This window comes from Tamandua tetradactyla, chromosome 12 (assembly GCF_023851605.1).
Source record: "Tamandua tetradactyla isolate mTamTet1 chromosome 12, mTamTet1.pri, whole genome shotgun sequence".
In the NCBI taxonomy this organism is placed as follows: domain Eukaryota; kingdom Metazoa; phylum Chordata; class Mammalia; order Pilosa; family Myrmecophagidae; genus Tamandua; species Tamandua tetradactyla.
The window spans coordinates 62153742-62176340 of record NC_135338.1 but is presented as its reverse complement, the minus strand read 5'-3'; the positions used below and the strand labels follow the sequence as shown (position 1 = coordinate 62176340).

At 56.8% G+C, this 22599-nt stretch overlaps 1 protein-coding gene and 1 long non-coding RNA gene across 4 annotated transcripts in view; one reads left to right on the top strand and one right to left on the bottom strand.

Annotated features, from left to right (window-relative positions):
- The first annotated feature begins 703 nt into the window (after positions 1-703).
- On the top strand, positions 704-4910 carry RTL1 (retrotransposon Gag like 1). Its single transcript, XM_077122315.1, has one exon. The coding sequence runs from the start codon at positions 855-857 to the stop codon at positions 4908-4910; it is 4056 nt and encodes a 1351-aa protein (XP_076978430.1). The 5' UTR covers positions 704-854.
- Positions 4911-21803: 16893 nt separating this feature from the next.
- Positions 21804-22599, bottom strand: part of LOC143652213 (uncharacterized) — a 33043-nt gene continuing 32247 nt past the window's right edge. For all 3 annotated transcript variants that reach the window (XR_013160488.1, XR_013160491.1, XR_013160489.1), the window contains one exon: positions 21804-22146. This is a non-coding gene — a long non-coding RNA (uncharacterized LOC143652213). The remainder of the gene's footprint in view (positions 22147-22599) is intronic.

The following is a 22599-nucleotide window of genomic DNA, read 5'->3' as shown; positions in this document are numbered from 1 at the left end:
CACAAGGGGTTTGAGGGTGTTATTTGAAGTCCTCTTCAACAGTTCGAGCCAGGAAGAACATAGCATTGAAGGAGATGAAAGAGATGAAGAAAAATCGATGGAATTTCTGAGTTAGAATCAAGTAACAGATATGCAAGTATACGGCACATAGTAGGGACTTTATAAATGTTTATGGGAAAAAAGTAAAACACATAAGCCGGACCGCTATACCACCACCCCTAATTTCTAATTGGGGAGGGAAGAGCTATTTGGGGCTGCAAACCCCGGTGCCACGTTCTCCCACCCAACTTGTTCAACAGTAGGCTTCTCTGTGGAAGATTCCTGCCTCCGCAGTCATGGAGGCTGGCTCCAGTGCGCCGAGCTGCTAGAAATGGCTTTGGATGCGCTGAAATGCAGCCTCTGTGACTTTTCGGGTGCCCAAAAGTGGGAGGGAAAACTGAGCAGGCAAGTTCACCAGCGTTAAATGAAGCCACCAGTGCATTCCACCAGCTGCCCACCGGCCACGGCCGCCACTCTGGGCCGGTCATTCTACAGAATTTATGGGCTGTGAATTTCTCACATCTACCAGGGGAAGCAGGCAGCCCAAGAGGGGATAACAGACAGTCACGGTCTCTCTTGGGTGGCCTCGAGTGACCAACCATGGAAGCCAGCTTGGGTATGGGGAAGTCGCTCCCAAATTCTCTCTGTTCCAGCTAGTTAGGCTTCTCGATTCTTCCGTGGCAGGAGACCCCTAAACGGTTGCCTTTCCCCCAACCCATCCTTCCCCCAGGTTCTGATCTTCATCATCCCAGTTGGTGACTAGGCGTGTCCCAACCTTACCCATCTTCAGAAAATACAACTTTTCATCCGAAGAAATGATAGAACCCTCTGAAGACTCATTTGAGACGATGATGGAGCGTAAGAATCCATCATCAAAACAAATGGAGTCCTCTGAGGGCTCATCCAACACCACTGTGAAGACATCCGGCAGCCAAATGCAGGAAAAGACGGAGCTGGCCAGTGGCCCAGCCCAGGAAACAAAGGAGCCACCCAGTGGCTCACTCCAGGAAATGGAAGAGCTGCCCATTGATCTACTCCAAGACATGGAGGAGCCATCCAGTGGCCCACATCATGAAATAGAGGATCCACCCAATGACCTACTCCAAGACATGGAGGAGTCATGCAATGGTCCACGCCAGGAGATGGTGGAGCCACAAAACGAAGCATCTGAGGAAGTGGAAGAACCTTCAGGAAGCCCACCTGGAACCCAGGGAGGGGAAGAGCGCAACACTGACCTGATTCCGTTCAGAGTGGAGCAGCTTCCCGAAGACCAGGAGGTGGCGGCCATCATGCGATGCATGGTGTCGCTGTACTTCCGCGTGCAAAACCTCAGAGAACAGCAAATAGCAGAAGAGATCGTGACCAATGGGATCACCCTGAGCCATCTGCCCTTCCCCGCGCTCTTCACTGGAGACCGCAGAGAGTACCGGGAGTTCATAGTGTTCTGCCAACTGGTCTTACAGAGCTACCCCCGGCTGTACACCAATGACCGGCTGCGCATTGGGTACATCGTCAGCCACCTCTCGGGCTTGGCCTTGGAATGGGCCAAGGTCATGCTGCAGGCCACCCACCCCCTGGTAGAAGATTTCCCAGGCTTCCTGGAGGCCATGTCTAATGCATTTGAGTACCGCCAGGCGGTACGTCTGGCTGAAGAGGCCATGTTCGCCATTAGGCAGCGGGACCGCCCCGCCATCGCCTACATCACGGAGTTCCAGAGCCTGATACCCACCTTAGGCTGGCCAGACGAAGTCCTGCAGGCACACCTGTGCCAGGGGCTCAACGAGGACATCAGGCACTATCTGTTCCGGGTCCCCCAGCCAGCCTCTCTGGATAGCCTGATCACGGTCATCCTGCAGATAGAAGAGAAGCTGGCAGAGAGGAGGGCACTGCTCAGATTGCCCCCCGAGGCCCGCCCACGGAACCGAACCTGGATCGACTCACCTTCTCCTGAGAGGTGGATGGTGAGCAGCTGGCTGACCAGCGATGTCCACCCCAATATCGACCGAGCCCACATCTTCCTGCTGCTCATGGTGAGGGTGAACCCCTACCACAGCGTCGCAGTCCAGGCCCTGGTGGATTCAGGCGCAGGTGGCAACTTCATGGACGAGAGGTTTGCCCAAGAGCACTACGTCGAGCTCTATGAGAGGCCCTACCCCCAGGTGGTCCAGACCGTGGACGGCTCACTGATCGGCAACGAGCCCGTCTGGCTCTACACCGAGCCCCTGGTATGCATCCACCAGAACCACCAGGAGTCCCTCGAGTTCGACATCGTTCCTTCACCCAACTTCTCCGTGATCTTAGGCATCGACTGGCTCCGGGTCCACGCCCCCGAGGTGGACTGGATCAAAGGCCGCTGTGCCTTCCATTCTCCCTACTGCCTGCGTAACTGCCTGCGCCCACCCCCGCCATGCATCGCGCTGGAGAGACAAGGCTTGAGCCTGCTGCCCGGACTGCCGCCCCCATACTCCGACCTGGCCGACGTGTTTAACCCGAGAGAAGCAGATGATGAGACTTCCGACCAGCCAAGCTCAGACGGATCCGATGATCTTTCTGAATCAGAGCCCTCTGAGCTTCAGCAGGCTGGAGACAGTGATCACGGAGAGATCTTTTACGAATGTCCCTCCACTGCACCTTGGGAACCTGTGGGTGCTGGGATGCAAGACAGAGCCAGGCTACAGGATGAATTCTGGGACCCGCAAGACATGCTGACCAACAGACAGGACTACATACAGATGATTCCAGAACTGTTTGACCAGTTACACGGAGCCGCATGGTTCACGAAGCTGGAGCTGCGTGGGACCATCGTGGAGGAAAGCATGAATGTACACCAAGCAGAAGATGTATGGAGAGCAGCGTTCGGTTTCGAGCCACAGGGGATGGAGAGCTACAAGCCTTTCAAGCTATCCCCAGACCCTGTCATCCCTCAGAGCGTGATTCACTTTATTCTCAAGGACATGCTGGGTTTCTTTGTGCTCTCCTATGGGCAGGACGTCCTGATCTATTCCATGAGCCAGGAGCAGCATCCCCAGCATGTCCGCCAGGTCCTGGTGCGCTTCCGGCACCACCGCGTCTACTGCTCCCTGGACAAGAGCCAGTTCCACCGGCAGACCATCGAGTTCCTGGGCTTCGTCATCACCCCCAAAGGGGTGAAGCTGAACAAAAGTATCGTGACCACCGTGACGGGGTACCCTATCCCCGGCTCCAAGACTGCCCTGCGACACCTCATCGAGTTCATCTACCCCTACCGCCACTTTGTGGAGCGCTTCATGGACATCATCGACCCCCTGCTGCGCCAGCTGCTTGGCGGCCAGAGCTTCTCGTGGGGGGCCGAGGAGCAGGAGGCCTTCGAGTGCCTCAAGAGGGCTTTCCGCAAGGCGCCCCTCCTGCACCACCCCAAGCCCCAGCACCCCTTCTACCTAGAAGCCGGCGTCACCAGGGCGGCCCTGCACGCCTCCCTGATCCAGATAGATGAGCAGACGGGCAAGGTGGTGCCCTGCGCCTTCTACTCCCGCACCCTGGCCCCTAGCGAGCAGACCGAGTACTCCGGCCTGCAGAAGAAGCTCCTCCCCATCTGGGCTGCCTTCACGGTGTGGTGTCGCTACCTGGAGAACACCGAGGAGCCCATCATGATCCTTCTCAAAACAGAGGATCTAGCCTCTCTGAATAATGACAGGCTCACCGTACTTCTCCCCGGCCATTGGGTCGTCTTCTTCTCCCACTTCCACTTTGACGTCATGGAGCGGCCCAAGCAAGAGGGTGGCCGGCCTCAGCTGCCCGCGAGGAGCCTCAACCTGGGAGCTTTTCGGCATGTCACCGACCCTCGCTCCCGGATGATCTTGGCCACAGGCGGGACCCTACCCAGACCCCAGGAAGAGGAGAGCGAAGGCGTCCAGGGTGAGCCCAGCGGCCAGGACCCCCAGCTGGAGCAGCTCGCGCAGCTCCCCATCCACCGGATTTTCCACCGCTTCCTGTCCCACTTCAGCACGGTGCAGATCAGGGCCGCCATCCTGACCTTCTTCCGCAGCCTGGCGATGTGGCGCCGCACCCTGGCCCTGGCCGCCTTCCTCCTGCTGCTCAAGCTCAAGCAGCGGCTGCCCCTGCTGCCGGCGCCCCCGCCCGGAGCCTGCCGAGCGGCCCCGCCCCCGCCCCGACGCCCTCCGCGGCTCACCCCGGACCCGGCACGCATCGCCAGAGGCGACTTCACCGCAGCCATCGCCCAGCTCCTCGCCCAGATACCCCCGCTCGTGGAAGCCGGCGCCATCCCAGCCGACGACATAGCCGAGCTGTTCCTGGGCCCCAGGCGCTGGCGCCAAAACGCCCTGCGCCCCCAGGCCCGCCAGGGTCTGCGGCTCACGCCCGGCTTCTGGCTGACGCTGCGCGCGCTCTTTGGGGTCAGCGTTGCCCCCCGAGTGGGAGGCCGCCCGGGGCCGCACGCCACCCGCCACCTGGCACCGCACGTCGCTGGCGACGAAGACGTCTCGCGGGAAGCCCTGCAAGACGACCTGCAACGTTACCGTCACTGTGGCCTGCATGACGGCCTGCAAGACACCCCGCAGGACGAGCAGGACGACGACGGGCCAGGGACACCACCCACCCATGCCACCCACACCCTGCTGCCCCGACGGTGCCCCCACCTGGACCCTGAGATCCTTGCCATTGTCAACGACAGGCTGCTCTACATCCGTGTGGCGCATGGGCAGCCAGACCTGCTCCACGGGAGGCTGGCGGCCGGGGCCCTGGCCCATGCCCTGCACGTGCTCCAGGCCCAGGTTCAGGCCGGCCTGGTCTGGGTGGTGCAACCCGGCCAGATGGCGGAAAGAGCCAGGCCAGAAGGACCGTCTGATGACGATGGAGACACCGACCTCAACTGAAAGCTCCCACTCTACTCCTTCACTCCCAGTGCACCCAGAGACTCTCCCTCCAACCTGCTTAGCTCAGACCCGGAGGCCCCTTCCTGCCACTCCCGACCCAAGGGAAAGCTGCTCATGAAGGGCCACCACAGCTCCAACCATCATCCAGTGGCAGTTTCATCAGCACCAATGGACCATGGAATCACCAGAGACCCAGCGCAGCCTCAGGGCTACACCATCCCCCGTCTTAATTCTCCAGGTCCCAGGCGCGCAACTGGGAGCAAGACAATGAGAGGGCAAAGCAGCGATGAGCAGAAATAAGCCCAGGGCCCCAGGCCAGGTGAGAAGCAAGTGCAGCAGATGCAGCCAAGCAAGCAGATGTGGTGGTGGCCAGCCACCCAATGTCATCCTGGGACACTAACCTCGGGTGCTCCACTGACTTCTACCTCCATCACCGGTGCTCCTGGGCTCCTGAGCTGCTGGGTCCCTTCCAGCCCGCTGTCCCTCCCTGCTGCCCCCCTCCCCAAGTCCCACCTGGAAGGCAAGCCCACATCCCAGCGGTCTGCTTCCCGCACCCAACACTCCACTGGCCCTGAGAGCTGTCCTGCGTTCTAGCTCTTACCTGGACACTGCCACTCCTTGGAACCACAGATGTTCCAGGACTTTCTTACCAGGCTTGCCACAACTGATATTTCCAGGACATCCGGGAGACCAGAGTCACAGGACACCGAGTGGGGGGAGCTTCACTCGGGGGCTTTCCCTCTCCTTCCCAGTTTTGACAGCCAGACAGTGTGGGGCCAGGGGCCTGGGACACAGGGGGGGCAGTTCCAGAGAGATGCTGGCCAAGCCCCAAGATACAGCCCCGGACTGTGCCAAACCCAGCTCTTGCCACGGGGAGGAGACCTTTCCCCTCCCCACTCCCTTCCCTCCTCTTTGATCTTTTCCCAACCCCATAATAAAGCAGAATAAAAACTACCTGGCTTTGTGATTTGTTCTGTAAAGGTGGGGTGGGGGGCAGGCAAGAGGGAAGAAGGCGAGAGAAAGTAGAGTAGGGGGGCAGGCCAGGGGGAGGAAGGCGAGGGAAGGATGAGTAGGGGATGGCAGGCAGGAGGATGGAGAGCGAAGAAAGAATGGAGGGCAGGCAGGGGGGAGGAGGGAGAGGAAAAGAAGACTGGGGGGCAAACAGGGGAGGAGGGAGAGGGAAGGAAGAGTGGGGGACAGGAAGGAGGGCGGAAGGGCAGGCAGAGTAGGGCAAGAAATACTTGGTTTTCTGAGACCAGCACTGGGCTGTCCCCTGAAGCACCCCAACAAGGTGGGGCCTGGCAAGCCAGCAGGAGACCTGTCCCCCACCTCCTTGAAGATGACCATACCCCAGAGCTGCTACTCTGCCCTGGGAGCTCCCCAGCCCTCCGCAGCTAACTGTCGGTGCCCCTCCCACATGGGTTCATCCTGGAGTGTGAGCTGCCTTCCTGATGACTCTGGAGCAGGGAGCCCAGGAATCCAAGCCCCTACATGCGGCACGAGGTGATGGGCAGGCCGTGGTCTGTTGCCCCTCAATTTGAAGAGCTGGAGAGCCAAGGAACCCTAGCTTTGGGGCAAGAGTCCCCACCCAGGGGAAAAGACCTGGTTCCCATTTCAGAGGGCCACTGTGCCCTGAAAGTGGCAAAAGGGCCTGGTGAGAACCTGGGGCGGGTAAGGTGGGCACTCAAGCATTTGCTCAGGGCTCACACATCTGACCGTCCAGCACCTGCTGACCAAGCGCCCCTTGGAGCCGGAGGCACTCCCCTGCCCAGTCCTCCCCTACTCCAGCAAGCCTGGGCACCCAGGGATGGGCAGAGGGCTCCAGTGACCTCCCATCAGGTAGAGCTTTGAGCCTCAGCTGGGGGTGACAATGCCGAGGTGCCTGCACAATATTCCCTCTCGGCCCTGGAGTCTGCCCCTGACAGTGGCACCATGAGACCACTGAACAGATCTCCTGGCTCAAAGGTCAGGGGCTCAGCCAGAGCTTGCCTGCCTAGCCTGGATGATGCTTGCTGGGAGGACTCAAATGGGCCACAGATCCTGCCATGGGCTTCCTGGGTGACCATGGGGCAAGATGGGGACAGAGCCAGGCTGAGGGCCCTTCCACTGGGCCTGAGCCCCACCCTGGGCTTCTCCACCTACCCTGCTCAGCTGTGGTTATGGGGGTTCAGGGAAAGACCCCCACATAGAACTGACACTGTGGTGGCCCCTGGGCACCACGTCTGTCTGTCTGTCCACCCCACACTATGCCCCAAGAGGAAACCCCACAAGATCCCTGGCAGGGCCCCCTGGTTATAAGTCAAGGTCTTAGTGGTGGGAACCCCAAGGCCCCCCTAAGGAGTAGTCACAGACGGCGCTGGTCCCTGAGACCAGCTGCTCTGGGGTCAGGAGATGGTCCTGGCCTGCTTTCCCATCAGTGGGGGGCACTGAGGGGGAGGGGAGCTGCAAGGGTGACAAGACATGCCCCCCAGGGGCCCTTGGCTCTAAAATCCCCTCTGGGCTGAGATATGCTATTCCTGGGGCTTCCAAATCCCCTAAGTCAATCACTTGGGGAGGTAGGGAGAACCCACACACACTCACGGTCACTCACACATGCAGTGAGTGATACACACTCGTGTGTGTGCAAGCGCACCCCTGGTCATTCACACTCACACACACGGTCACACATATAGTCACTCACACAACTGGGGCTATTGGCACAAAGCAAAGTCTTTGTCCCCTGGGACCTCTGCCCAAAGCCAGAGCTCCACCTCCACCCAGCAGCCCCCAGACCAAAGACACAGAGACAAGCTTGAGTTGCCATGCCTCCACCTTGAAGGAAAAGCAGTTAAACACAAAACAAACCCTTTCTCTCCTGAAACAGAAAAGGAAGTGAATGCTAGGCAACAATGAGTTATGCCTTCCCAGCCATGCAAAAGAAGTAAAATCAAGACAGCCCCCTGCCTCCCCTGGCAGCTCAGGGTGGAGTACCCCAACACATTCATGGGCCCCAGGGGCCTTCCATGCACCCACCCATCCCTGCCCCTACACCTTCCCCCAGGTCGCCCCTGAGAAGCCGAGCCAACCACCGCTGCAGCGCCCTCCCCTCCTGCTCCCAGGCAACTCCACGCACACAGCCCAGGGCGGCCCACCCCAGCAGCCCCAGGGACGTGCAAGCCCCACACTGCGCAGGCAGCTACTTACCGCTCGGGTCCAGTGTGGCCTGGGCCAGCTCCTGCAGTCGGGCTGGAGCCGCAGCTCTAGGACTCCTCCACTGCCGTGGACAGCCCCAGCCCACTCCCAAAAGTGAGAGCAGGTCAGGCCGGGCCCTGGGCGCTCCTGCTCCCATCCTGCCCCAGGCCCTGCTGCTGGGCCCAGGGATGCGTGCTGCCACCCCAAGGCCATCGGAGGGAAGGTCAGATCCAGGCCACCACCCTGCCCCTGGCCTCGACTGCGGTCCTCCAGAACCAAACCAGAGACTGCATCTCTGAAGTCTCCAACTGCGCATAAAACCCATGGCACCCTACCCTAGCCCGCCACAGAAGTGGGCTTCAGCAGTCCCCGAAGATCCAAAGTTCAGAACAGCAACGGCAGGCCAGGCAAAGAAAAAACAAGAGCCAGGGATGGAGGATGGTTCTCAAAGTGAGCCCCTCAGGCACCCACAGGGACACACAGGGAGTTGGTTCAACATGAGGGTCCTGGGACCCCCACGAAGCCCTTGGACCCCAGGACACCCCAATGCATTGGATTCTGTCTACCCTTTGATGCGCGTACCCTCCCCCCAAGCTCAGGTGAGCTCAGACACCTGGGCCTGAGACACAGGGGAGAGGCAGGGAGGGGGTGGGTGGGAGAGGGCTGCTTGGACTTTGGATCCGGCCCTGGGGTAGAGGCTGACGGTCAGCCCAGTTAGGAAACTGCAGACCTGGTTTCCTTCACACTCCACAGCTCAGAAGGGCCACCTGCTCCGTCTTGAGCTTCCTCTCATCTCACTCTCCCCAGAAAACAAGGGCAGAAGGGCAGGGGCCCTCTTCGCTATCCCTGAAGAGATACTTTGTTTTGTTCCTCCTAACAGATGACTGACACAAAAAGTCTCACTGAAGAGGGTATGTCAGCAAGGTGTCTATATGTCCAAATTTGCCTAAGACAGTTTTGGTTTGCATTTGTTCTTGAGTGAAATATTTCACAGCCCTCCCCTGCCTAGGACAGCCCCCGACAGTGTCTTCTCTCCAGGGACAGGCTGAGGGCTCGGCATCCCTCCACACCACCCCGGCCCGTCAGCCAGCCAGGTCTCTCTGAGAGGTCTTTGGGACCACATGGATCCCCTGCTTGGGCCTCTCATGGCTCCTGTTACCCACAGCTGGATTTCCCCGAGGCCACGACGAGGGTGCAAGCCCGGGGGAGCACACAGCCTGACCTGCCATAGCCCCAGGTGGCAAGCGTACACAGTGGTATGGGGACAAAACCAGAAAGGTCATTTCCATTGTTTCACAGCCATTACTCCCTAGGTGCCGTCACATCATATACACACCGAGATCAGACCAAAGCAGGGGAGCAGGCGGCTGTAAAAATCCACTTTCCACATCCACCTCTGGCGACACCACCATCCCGGACCTGCCACCGACACCTTCCATGACAGGACCTCCACCTTCCCTGCCTCATGTCCTGCCCCGACCCCACTGTACCCAGCACACTCACCCCCAGGTGCGCACTCACCCCCAGGTGCACACCCACCATTCCCAGCTCAGCTCAAGCTGTCCCTCACCTGGAAGGCCTCCTTCGTCTCCTCAAAAACTAGCACATCCATCCCGATGCTGACGGGTGAAAGGTGGGCAGGGGGAGGAGGCAGGCTGGGGAGGGCAGAAGGGAGGAAGGAGACAGTAAGGAGGGGGGAGCAGGGGGGTGGGGGAGGGGGCGGGGAGGTGGGGGGACAGGGTCCATGGTGGAGTCCCATCTACCCTAGCGGCCTGTGGTGCGGGCAGGCCTCCCTCCCGCCCCCTGCACTACGGTCTGTGGTGTGGCGCCTGGGCCGGCTGCGGTGACTGGTTAATGGAGTTAATAAGATTCCAGGAGCCCGGGGGCTCGAGGCAGGCCCCTCCCTCCATGCATAGGCCCAGAATTAGTGGGGGGGGGGGGTTCCAAAAAATGACGGTCCATGGACCAGAAGTCCACCTGCATGCCAGCTGTTTATATTCCTGGTCTATCGTCTTTGTTCTCCTGGCTTGGACAGGGCTGGCATGAGGGGAAGAGTGGGGGTGACTGCTAAAAGTTAGGAGAGCCTGGGAAGATAGGAAAGCTCCCTGAGGAGCTGATTTGGGAGAGACTCAGAGGCCGCCTGTGAGGGGCCTTCGCCTCCTGGTCATTTAAGAGTCCTGCATAGAGGCGAAGGCCCCTCAAGGAGACCCCCTCTTCCCAGGGCACGGGTCTGCTCTGCTCTGTCCAGGCTCCCCTCCGTCCAAGCTCCCCTCCCAGGCCTGGAGACAGGGGCGCCCTCTCTCCCACCTCCGCCCCGTCCCGTGAGCCGGGTCCTCTCGGAGGGCTCCCGGGGAGAGCTGCCAGGCTGCCCCATCACGGGAGATGCCCCAGGGTGGGCAGAGGTGGACCCCAAGCCCAGCTCCAGGAGCACTCCACCGCAGGGAGAGCCTGCCCCCTCCAAGGAGGGGTCTTGAGATGGCCCAGCCCCAGGCCCTCCCCTCAAGGTACTCGAGAGCTGCGGAAGAGAGAGAAAGAGCCCGCGGAGCATGCCAGGAAGAGCCTGGCAGAGGAGCATGCAGGAGGACACACCCCAGTGCAGCCAGACAGCGTGCAGAGGAGGGTCCGGCGCTGCTGCGCGTGGTCGAAGGGGATGAAGAAAGGCATCATATAGGAGCTGGATAACTGTACATCAACTCCTGTATGAAGCCGTTCCCACCCCCCACCTACTGCCTACGGGCCGCGACCCTCCTCCTGGAAGCGCGGTGCAAGCGCCCAGGACGGCGGGTGGGCGCCTGCTGCTAGTGGTTAGCGCAGCGACAGCAAGAGACAGCCAGCCCAGGTGGCACCTGCCATGCCTGTCCTTTCCTCCAACACCTGCTGCACCTGCCCGCACCTGCCCGCACCTGCCCTCACCTGCCATGTACCTGTGATATCTGCTGCACTTGCCCTCACTTGCCATGTACCTGAGATACCTGCTGCACCTGCCCGTACCTGTCATGTACCTACAACAGCTACAGCACCTGCCACACACTTACCTGCCTCACCTTGCTCTGTCCTTGCCTCTTCATGCCTCCCAAGCCCCTCCCAGTTATGGCCAGAGCCTGGATTCCCTAAACTGGAGACCCCAAGGAATGGGAAGGCAGGTGTATGTACAAAAAGAACTCGGGGGAGCAAACCTGATGCTGGTGCAGGGGGATGTGCTGGGGGGATTAGTCCCACCCCCTCTTAGGCTCCCTACCTCTGGACATCTCCCAAGCCTGGCATTCTGCGTTAGTGAAATGGGACTACCAGGGGCATTTCTGGGACTGACACCGGAACTCACTGAGCCCAGCAGGAACTTGAAGGGTTTCTTCACTCCTGCGCTGCCTTCTCAGTCACTCAGTCACTCTCCCTGGCTGTGAGACTCACCGTAAGCCCCGGAACACCCACGGCAGCGGCACATTCCCACAGACACACAAGTCTGGCACACGGCAAAGGGTCAATAAATATTTGCTGAACAAATGACCTAATGGTGTAAAATGCCCTGAAGGAGTGCATGGAGGGAAACCACGTTCTCTTAAGGAGAATTGGGAGGTGGGGCTAGCAGGTAGAGAGGGCTCAGCATGACATGCACATGGGAGATTTCGTCCTCACCAACATCCAACAGGGAGAAGTCCCTCCCATGGGGAGTGGTAGGAGTCTCTGAAGGGGCCTTTAAGACATCCAAAGTTTCACCAACTCTCTGCCCACCCACAGGCCAATGCCCGTAGAAATCCAGAATCTTCATGGACAGTCCAAACTCTGTCAATTCCCACAATGGACGCTTGACCATCTGCACTTGGCCCTGCAAGACCATTCATACCAGCAAGCCAAATAATCACTGTCTTCTCCGTCCCTCGTTCTCTCCCACCACCCTCCACCCATCACCAAACCTTTCTCCTCTGGCCACATGGCGATGGGGTCTCCTCTCCTTCTTTGGCCCCTCCCTTCTCTTGGTGGACACATGGCCCTCCAGAGTTCCTCTGCAGCAAGTCAGGGCATTGAGGGACCACTCCTGCCATGTGCCACTGAGCAGGGTAGGATATAAGGGGCTCTACACACCCCTTTTTCCATGCTACCACCTCTCTCCACAGCTCCACCACCCTGGGTGGCTTCCTTCATAGCTCCATCTTCCTCCTCCTTTCCTGTGGCCTCATCTCCTAATGTTCTCAACCTAGGCAACAGTTGAACCTTCCCTCTGCCCAAAGCTGACCAGACCACACCTGGGTCCTGGAACCCTTCCTCTTTGCCTTCTGCTTGGCCCTCCTGCTTCCCCTTGCCTCTGCAGAACTGTAGCCTGCCCTGAGCTGCCCTGTTGCCCAAATCTAGGGCACTGTCAATGTCTGTATCTCCGGCTAGATTGCGACCTCCTTGCAGGCAAAGGGACATCCTAGCCTTCTTTGTCTTTCTCAAACCACCCATACCCATTGCCCAGCACCAACTGTTAGGATCCCAATGATAATTGTGATAATAAACAGCCACAGGTTACTAAGTGCCTGCAGAGTAACAAGCATACCTAGAAATACCTGCCAAGTTCTAGGGGAATCTGAGGCTCAACAAGGTCAAGTTACCTGCCTGTGAACACACAACTAGTAGGTACAGAGCCCAGATCCTCTTTTCAAAGCCTATGCCATTCATGTCACACAAATCACACTAAACCATCACTCTGCACTCAGAGAATCTTAGCTGGATGGATGGATGAGTGGGTGGGTGGGTAGGTGGATAGATGGATTGGCGGATGGAGGGTGAGTGGGTGAGTGGATGGATGGAGGGATGAATGGATAGTTGGTTAATGGGTGGATGGGTGGGTGGATGGGAGAATGGATGGATGGGTGGATGGATAGATGGATGGATGAATGGGTGGATGGATGGATGAGTAGTGAGTAGATGGATGGATGGATGAGTGGGTGGGTGGGTGGATGGATAGGTGGGTAGAGGGATGGGTAGGTGGGTGGATGGGTGAAATGGATGGCTGGCGGATGGATGGATGGGGGGTGGATGGGTGAATGGATAGATGGGTGGGTAGATGGATGAGTGGGTGGAAGGATGGATAGATTTCACAGAGGCCCCACAGGGGCAAGGGCCCAGCAAGGAGACCCAGAAACTACAGAAACAGGCCTGAAAATCAACACTGCCACACTATTTCTTCCACTCAGCCTTGTTCCTCGCTAAGGTCTTCTTCCTTTGCACCCAGCCTTCAGGAAACACCTCATAAAGGAGCTCTGAGATTATCTGCCCAAAGGGGTGTCCTCTCTCCCAGGAAGAAAGACATCCTGGCTCAGAACTGCTGTACTGGAGAGACAGCACAGATTCAGGCAGGAAGTGCACGGCACAGTTTCATGGACTGTTACAGAAAGGTCTGACCCTGACACAGATGCTGAAATAAGAAATCTAATCATTGGAAGCCATATTCTCAGTTCCACAAGCAGAAGGCCCCATAAGATGGCTGTGATTAAGAGCCTGTCAGCCAACAACATATTGCTGTAACGTCCTGGGCAGATACGGCTGAGGGCAAAGGACGGGGGTGAAGGCCTGTTGATTGGGGGTGATGAAGGTCCCAAAGACAAACCATTTTCTATAACACTGCCAAAAATCTCCAGAAGCTACTTTGTTGATAATGTCATTCATTCATTCATTCATTCATTTAACTTTGGGTGGAGATGGCATAAAATTTGGCCCTTAATCCTGCCTCTAAGTCCTGGCAATGGATCACTGGGGAACCTGCCTGAGCACTGCATTCACCATCTGAAAAAGTGAACACTGGGACCACATCAGAGGATTGGGGGTTAGATTAGATGGTCTCCCATGGAGTGCACAGCAAGGAAGCTGATCCAGAAAACCATGGCTTCCTCAGGTCTTCAGAGCAAGGAGCCCAGGCCTAAGCCAGAAAGGCCTGGACACCTGGCACCATTTCTGAGATCCCGGCTGCAACCTGGGGGGAAAGAGGTTCAGCTGGCCTCTCCCCAAGCCCCATCCCAGAGTCCCCCTTGCAGGGCCAGTCTCGCCTCTCTCTGACCCCCATCCCCCGGGAAGTCTTTGCGCAGCGCCAGTGCCAACCGGTGGTCGCACATGTCTCCCCAAGGCATGGGTTCCCAAGGACAATGTCCAGCTACTTGAAACCTGATACGAGTCTTGGCACACAGCAGACCTTCACCGATTGTGCAATGAAGGGATGAAAGCCTACCATGTACAAGGCCCTGGAGGCCAGAGACCCAGCAGCGAAGATGGAGATGAGGTGAGCGACGGAGACCGGGCTGGCCAGTGTGCAGTGACAGAGATGAGATGCTGTGCAGGATGGCAGCGGTCAAGTGGGAGGAGGAGGTGGCAGGCCAGGACCACCTAGCCCACATCGAAGGATGAGTTGCAGGTGTCATGGACACAGCCCTGGGTGATGAGAGCTGGATGATGGAGTCCATGGTGAAGGTATGCATGAAATGGATACCCCTTTCCCCACCACCCCCAAAGACAAGGTGGGAGGAGGAAGAACCCTATGATGTAGGATCAAGGCAAGATGTGAAGTGGGCACTGGACAGCTGCAGCCCAGCTTAGCACCTAGCTCAACAGCCCCCCACACAACCGCCATTTGTCATGTGAACATCAGTCATGTTCACAGTTGGGAGAAAGCAGTTGGGCGAACAGTCACCAAGGCTGCAAGCCTTGCCAGCAAGGACCTATGGCCATCCACACCAGTGCTCAGCAAGCATTTCTGCTTGCTCACCCCACCAAAGAATTTCTAAAAACCAGGTGTCTTGTGATCCCCCAGCCCATTTTTTAATTGCCAACTCAACTTTTTCACACCAAATTTAGAGTTGCAACATATACAACCTCTTATACGTGGTGTAAGATACATCCGATTTATGTTTATACAGACACCAGGTAAAAACTCAGAGCTGTAGATTTAGCTCATTTCAATGAGAAGGAATAGCTACTCTCAACCTCATGGGCAAACCAAACCAATTGGCCAGACTAGAAAAAGCCATTTGTCGTTTCTTGTCACTTTTCAATTCAAATAAATGTGTTAAAGTGCATTAGGAAGACAAACATCTCACCTCTGAATTTCAGGCATCAGATAGAGGCATCACCTGAGATAAGCAGAGGTGGCGCGGGGCAGGGCAGGAACTGACCTGGAGGCTGGTGTGTCCCCGGCGTCTTCAGAGTCTGAGGCTCTGGCGTGGACATGGCTGAAGGGCCTGGGAGGCCCCGTCTGATCCTGAAGTCCCCAGCCAAAGTCCCTGGCCGGTGCCAGTGGGTGGGTGGCTGAGGCCCCAAGCAGCAGCTGGGGAGGCTGGGGAGACCTGGGAGGCTGCAGGCAGGATGCAGCCCACCCCTGGCTCAACCCATGCTTGTCTCTCCATCCAGGCAAGGGGATAAATTGGGGTTGGGGTACTCCAGGGCAGAGGAGGTAGAAGTTCATTGAGTAGGAGGGCATGGGGGTGAGGGACCCTCAACCCAAGGTAGCAGCCTGGATCAAACTCCAGCTGCAGAGTCCAAGAGAGGCAATGGGGTGGAGGGGGAGGGGGAAGGGAGGGGACTAAGGGAACTGGACAGAGACGGGCCAGTGGGCCAAGTCATAGGGGCACAGGACATGGTTGATTCCATGGAGCAGGACTGGGTGGGGAGGGGACACCGACTTCGCCTTCAGGGCGTCTGGGATTGGGGAGAGACCCACTCTGCCTCTCACTCTCAGGCGCTCCCCATCAGCTGTCACTCACAGCCACGCACACCCACAAGCACAGGCCCGCACACACACGCACACTCACAGGCTCCCAGCCACATGTCCAGACAAGTGCACGCACATCAATGCAGGCACACGTCCACCCCTGGACCCAGGCAGGGGATGCCTGTGTGCTGAGCTTAGCCCAGGGCTAAATGGGCTTTGAAGCCAGATCACCGAACACCCATCAGGCGCTCGTCCAGTGCTGGTGCTGTGCTGGGAACTGGGGAGAAAAGCTGGAGATGACCCCTTGGCCAGGGGTCCTCAGGTTTCTGTGAGGACCCCCCGATGACAGCCTGTCTGCAGGTGTCGTGAGCATGGGACTGGGGACTGGCAAAAGCCTGGCCTTTTGGGGTCACGGTCAATTCTCAGTGGGAGGCAGGAAAGTCCCAGGCTGGGAGATTAATCCCAGATCTCCAGAAGAGTCAGGTTTGGGGTGTACCAGGGGTCTTTCTTCCTAAGCGGTGTGCTCCCCTGCCCAAGACCAAGTAGGATAAGAGTTCCACATGGGGGAATGTCCAGAGAGCTAGGGACTACTGGGGTATCCCACACACTCTGAAGATGTGTCCCAGTCATGGCTCTACAGGTACGGCCCCTGCTGGCTCCAGGGGTTGAATCCCACATCCCCTATGTACTCACGAGTAACCCCAGAACCGCCTTTGCCACTCTCTGAGCCCCAGGTTCTCTGCCTCTGAAATGGAGATGCCCCTGAAATAGGGACGCTAACCCAGCCCACTGCCACGCACACTGTCACTCACTCTTTCCACCACCAGCCAACACCAAGCAAACAGATAAAGTGCTTTGTAAAGTGCAGGTATATAGATAATGTTCCAGAACACCCTGCCAGTTTCCACCCCCACCCCTTTCCCAAGCCCAGCAGTTAGCATGGGCCCCAGTGTCACCCTGTGGAGCCACACTTTCCTATCTGTCTAGCTGCCCACCTTACCCAACTATAGGTTCACCCCGGGGTCCCCAGCTCAGCACCTGCCAGGCACCTGGTAGGATTCAGGAAATGCCTATTAAGCTGAACTAAACTTCCACTAAGAACCCAAGCCACCCAGGGAAATTTGGGGTCCAGGGGACTCTGCCCAGAGACCCTTTGGCTGCAGGAATGTAACTATGAAGGCGTAGCCTGTCTGGGAAACTCAGTGCTATCAAATTAGTTTCATGAATGTCTCCGTGGGGAAAGTGGGCTCCTCATCCTTTGCTGATTAATCATATAACATCTGGCTTAAATTTGACCCCACTGTCCCTGACAGCTGGCCGCTGTCCTAGCACCCCATTGCCTTCTGCATCCCATCCTCCCAACCCATCTCCACCCACCCCACCGATCCCTGAAGGCCCCTACAGACTGGGTTGGATTTCTATTTCACTCAAGTAAAATGTTCTACACGCATCACTGGGGATGCAGGAGGGGCGGGGTTGAGTGCAAAGTGTCTTCTGAGAAGTATAGGGAGGCTGGAACTAGGGGCTGGCACATGAGAGTAGCCCTCTGTTGAAATGCAGCTTGGAGAGGACTTTCCCCCACCCCTGTCTCACTCCATCCCCCAGCTCCGAAATGGCAGCCACTGGTGAGGATAAGAGCGGAAAATTACAGTCATCCAGGGGAAAATCGCAGCCCGAGGCTTCTGCGTTGCCTGATCCTCTAAGAGCAGAGCTGAACATGTCAGTGAAAAGTGAGGCCCAGCTTGGCCCCTCTTGGGAAAGAAGACGGCTGTGATTTTCCTCTCCCTCATTAATCGCCCACCTCTCTGGCACCAATCCATTTTGCCAAGTGGCGCCATTCACGAAGCTCACCGTGACGCCCAGAGGTTGATTACCCAGGGACCATGTCTAAAAATGTGGATGGAGGAAGCCAAGTAGGTGAGCCCTGTTGAGGGTGATGCCACACTGGAGAACGTTCCTCTAATGGGCAAGAGAAGGACGTAGGGAGCAATGGGGAAACTGAGGCTCTGGGTAAATGGGGAAGGTGGGTCGGAGGCAATATTGTGGCTGGGCCTGGCTCTCCAGATACCCAGAAGGGGCTCCTCCTCCTGTACTATCACCTACACACCTGCATCTTCATGCAGTAGTCTGGGCTTCTGGTCAACTAGCACAACAGTCTACTTGCCCACAGAGGTGAGATCCCAGGCCCAAACCTTCCTGCCTCTGCTCTATTGCTGGGTAACCACAGGCAAACTGCTTAGCCCTTCTGGGCTCCTGCTGAGTCTCAGTAGAATTAGGGCCAGCCTTTCTCTTGGGCTCAGTGTCCTCATCTGTAAAAAGGAGAAACTGACTGGGAGGTCACCTAGCCCTGACCAAAAGGAAAGTCCGCTGTGCCGAGGACCATGACAGCACAACCTAAAATCCAGTCTTTCCCATTTTGCAGACAGGAACTCTAACTACTTCATCTGTAACTCCACACCCCCCACCCCACATCCCAGAGCAATGCCTATTATACAGTAGACCTTCCAGAAATATCTTTGGCGCTCAAACTGACTCTCCTGGGACCCATTGTACAACAATTGTCTCTAATCTATCTTAAACTAAGGGGCCTGGTCTGATGATCTAGGAAGTTCTCTCCTGTCCTTATTTCTACTACTGAAGTCCTCCTTTAAGCCCAGCTCCCTGAGGCTGACAATTTTATGGAACAGGTTTCACATTTTCTTCACCAACATTCTCAGTCCAGCTCACCCGTTTTGCATGTGGCTTCAGAATTTGTTGCGGGTACTTCTAGGAAATCAGCAATGAGTGCTTTTAATGATTGCTCATTCCTGGAAATCTCCTAAAATAACTTGGCCAAATTGGAAGGGTGGGGGAGGCACGGGCAGTTCTCTAAGATGATGTTTCTCCTTCACTTCATCCCAGATCTCGAGTTCCAGTTACTCATAAAACAAGTTTTCGTGTGCACAGTTCCAAATTCTAATTTCCAGGAATGACTGCCAAAAAGACGGTGGCATCTTTAGGATATCAGTACGTGTTTTTCAAGAATTTTTGCTCCCTCTTCCCCCAGATTCCAATTGCACATAAGTCCTTTTCCAGAGTAGATCACTGTGGTTGTGTCCGAACAGCAGGGCTAATAATCTCAGATTCTTAGAATTCTCCTGTCTGGAGATTTCAGTCAGTTCTTCCAAAATAACCCTCAGCCTCCCCACCTTCTGAAGTCAACACTAACTAGATTTGACTTTCTCAGCCCTTCTTATGGTTTCTGAACAAGTCAATATTTTTGGTCTTATTTCTTGCCTCATTGTCGTCTCTTTCCAGCTTCTTGGGCAGTCAGGTATAAGCAGGTCCATGGAGGCTGTTGGCTCCCATCAAGGTGCACTGCTCCAGTCCCAGATGCAGCACCCTCTGGGGATTGGTGCCCAGGTCCCCGTGTACTTGGAACCAAGGTACCAATTATGGTGCCTTCACACTCATTCCGATGGCCTGGCTGTGTCCCAGGCCTGACCTCAGTTAACTTCCGTTGTTGGAAAGAGGCAGCCAGATCTGAGCAGCCCCAAGGAAGCCACGGCTCACCAGACTGGCGAGTGGGCATTTAGCACCTTCCCCTCAGAGAGGAGCTAAGCCACAGAAACAAGCTTGGGTTACATTCCAGGGCCAGCCAAGTTGGCAGCCCCGTGGGTCAAGACTGGTCTGCAGCCAACTATGAGTCCAACACAACTAAAAGGCATAAAACGGTACTTTGCTGCATCTTAACGGACATCTTGGTGGGCTTGTTGAAAGCTCTCATCCACAATCCATGAGTTCCCACTGCCATACTCTCCCTGCTGTTCTTCCTCCTGCCAGGCTTCCCCTCTCCACCTCTTGTCTGTGCACCTGGAGCCCATCTTCCATGCAGGTTCAAATTTCACCTCTGGTGCTGCTAGGGAGGGATGCTCCAGGCCACGATAAGGAGAGCAAAGTCTCTTTTCCATCTTCAGTCTCTAACTCAGCCACACCCAGCCCTGACCAGCAAGTCCATGGACATGATGCTTTCCCATCAGTTCTGGACATTGGAACTTCATCAGAGAACTCAGGTTCTGGAATGTCTAGGGGGAGACCATCTTTCTGGATGCTTGAGCTTCATTGAAGGCTGGAACACAGGTCCCTGTCTCTGGAATATGAAGGAAGGACCACTCATTCCAGATGCTTAAGCACTGCTGGAGACTGGAGCTGGAGCTCAGGTCCCTGGCTCTGGAACATCAAGTTAGGACCACTCATTCCAGATGCTTAAGCACTGCTGGAGACAGGAGCTCAGGTCCCTGGCTTTGGAACATCAAAGAACGACAACTCATTCCAGATGCTTAAGTGCTGCTGGAGGCTGTAGCTCAGGTGCCTGGTTCTGGACCATCGAGGAAGGACCACTCATTCCAAATGCTTAAGCATTGTCGGAGGCTGGAGCTGAAGTCCCAGGTTCTAGACATCAAGGGTAGAGCCTCGCATTGTGGATGCTTAAGCTTCATCAGAGGCTGGAATTAAAGTCCTAACCCTGGAACATCAAAGGGGCCACTCATTTTAGATGCTTGAGCTTTATCAACTGAGTTAAGATTCTCGGCTGTGGAACATCGAGGAGGAACTACTCATCCCAAATGCTTGAGCATTGTTGAATGCTGGAGCTGAGTTCCCTGGCTCTGGAACATCAAAGAAGGACCACTCATTCCCGATGCTTGAGCTGCGTCAGAAGTTGAAGCTAGAGTCGCTGGCACTGGAACATCAAGGGGCCCCCTCATTTTGGATGTTTGAGCTTCATCAGAGGCTGGAGCTAAGGTCCCCAGCTCTGGAACATCAATGGGGAGACCAATCGTTTCAGACACCTGAGCACTGTCAGAGCCTGGGGCTGAGGTCCCTGGCTCTGGACATCAAGAGTGAGTTCTCTTATTCTGGAGGCTGGACCTTTGTCGGTGGCTGGGGCTCACACCACACCAGGACTCTCTCGGGCCCTTGGCTCCCTCTTGCATGGGAAAAGATTTGTCTCAGTGGGATACTCTCAAGGCTGTCTCTCCCCCAGTTCATTGCTGCCTGGACTGTCATTCAGCAAATCAATGTCACAGTCTCGGTCCAGGGCTGGGCCACATCCTTTTAGCTGAGCTATAGTCACAGTCTTCCAAGAGGATTCTTGCTCTCAGCAAAGGAGGCCATGCTTAACCCAGCACACTCACAGCTGGACACATCTGCAGCTCTTTAGAAGCACCTCCCTATAAGGAGGAGGAGGAGGAGGAGGAAGAGGTGGAAGAGGAGGAAGGGGAGATGGTGGCAGTGGTGATGGCAGTGGCAGTAGTGGTGGTTTGGTCAGCCTCTCTTGTCCCCACTGAGGATGTTTCCATCTCATCTGCTCCAGCTAAGCCAGCTGTGCTAACCATAGGACTTTATCTACAATAAGTCCAAAGCACCCCTTCCTCCTTGCTCCTCACTGCCCGTGGCCAGCCCTGGCCAGATACTGCCTACCGACAGCCTGACCCCCCCTCTGCTGGTTCACGTGGACAATAACAGTGAAACAGGGCTGCAAGGCTCACCTACCCTAAACTCAGTTGCCATCCTGCCCACCAGACAGGGCTAGAGCTGTGGCCCTACCTCTGACCCACCATTTTGCCAGACCACCTCAGCCATCCACTCATGGCCAGCTTTAGAAGGCCAGTGGTCCTGGGGCATGAGGGTGGGAGACACTAACAGATCTAGGGGGGCACCCCTCCTGGGTTCCAGGGCCAAGACTAAGCTCCATTCAGACTACTCCTCAGATCCCCAAGTCAGACTCCCCCTACCTCCTGTCTTACCTTCCTTTCTGGAAAGAAACCACAAGAAGGGGACCCGGGTTAGTTTAACACACGCATCAACCTTAGGACCTCCAAGAGGCCAGCTCGCCCTCAGGGCACCCCTGCCACCCTCAGGCCTCACCCCAGGGATGTGAGTGGTGGCCCACTGTCCCTCCCCCATCACGCAGCCAGTGCAACCCCCAAGGGGAGGGGGGCCAGGTAGACAGTGGGCCTTTCGCCCTCTCGCCTCTCGTGTTTGTAGTCACAGCCATCGTCGCGTTTTAGTAAGGCAAGAAACACATTTATTGAGGAAGGCCGCGCCCCGTCACGGTGACCCCACAACAACCCTGTGGGATAGGTGTCCCAGCCGTCTCCCAGGTCCACACGATGAAGGCTCAGTGCTCCCCAAGTCTCAAGGTCAGTGGAGGCGCGGGTGCAGGCCCAACCGCCCGAGCCCCGGCTCGGCCCAGTCCGTCCTTCCAGAGGCTGTGTCTCTCCTCGAGGAGAGGCCAGGGCGGGGGCCCCTCCTCGCCTGGGGGTGGCCCTGCTTCCGGAGCTGAGAGTCTTTGGGTCCAGCCTGTCCCGTGGGAGCATGGGTAAGGCGTCCCCGAGGCTGTGGAGGCTGAGAGAGACACAGGTGCAGATGAAGCCACCTGCTCCAGGTCTCCTGGCAGATAAGAGCTCACCCGTAGGCAGGCAGGCCCTCTCCCCTGAGAAAGGGGACTCGGCAGGGAGGGCAGCACCCAGCCAGCTCCTACCACAGCAACCTACACCTCTCCCGGCTGGCGTCCCAAATGTGAGCTCCAGCCTCCACCCCCCCCCCCCAGCAGGCAGGCTTCCAGGAACACAACACTAGTCTTGGGGCCCTCCCGTACCCCAGTACCTCCAGTCACTCTTCTCACTAACTCAGAATCTAGAATTTGGGGGCTTTCTAAAGCTCTTCCCTCCCCCCAGATTTCCTGTCCACCCTTTCTTAGAAAAACTTCAATTTTTCTAAAAACTCCTCCGGTTTTTCTAAAAGTTCAACCCAATCCTCTCTCCTCTACTTTGATCCCCTACCCCACCAACCTGCTGA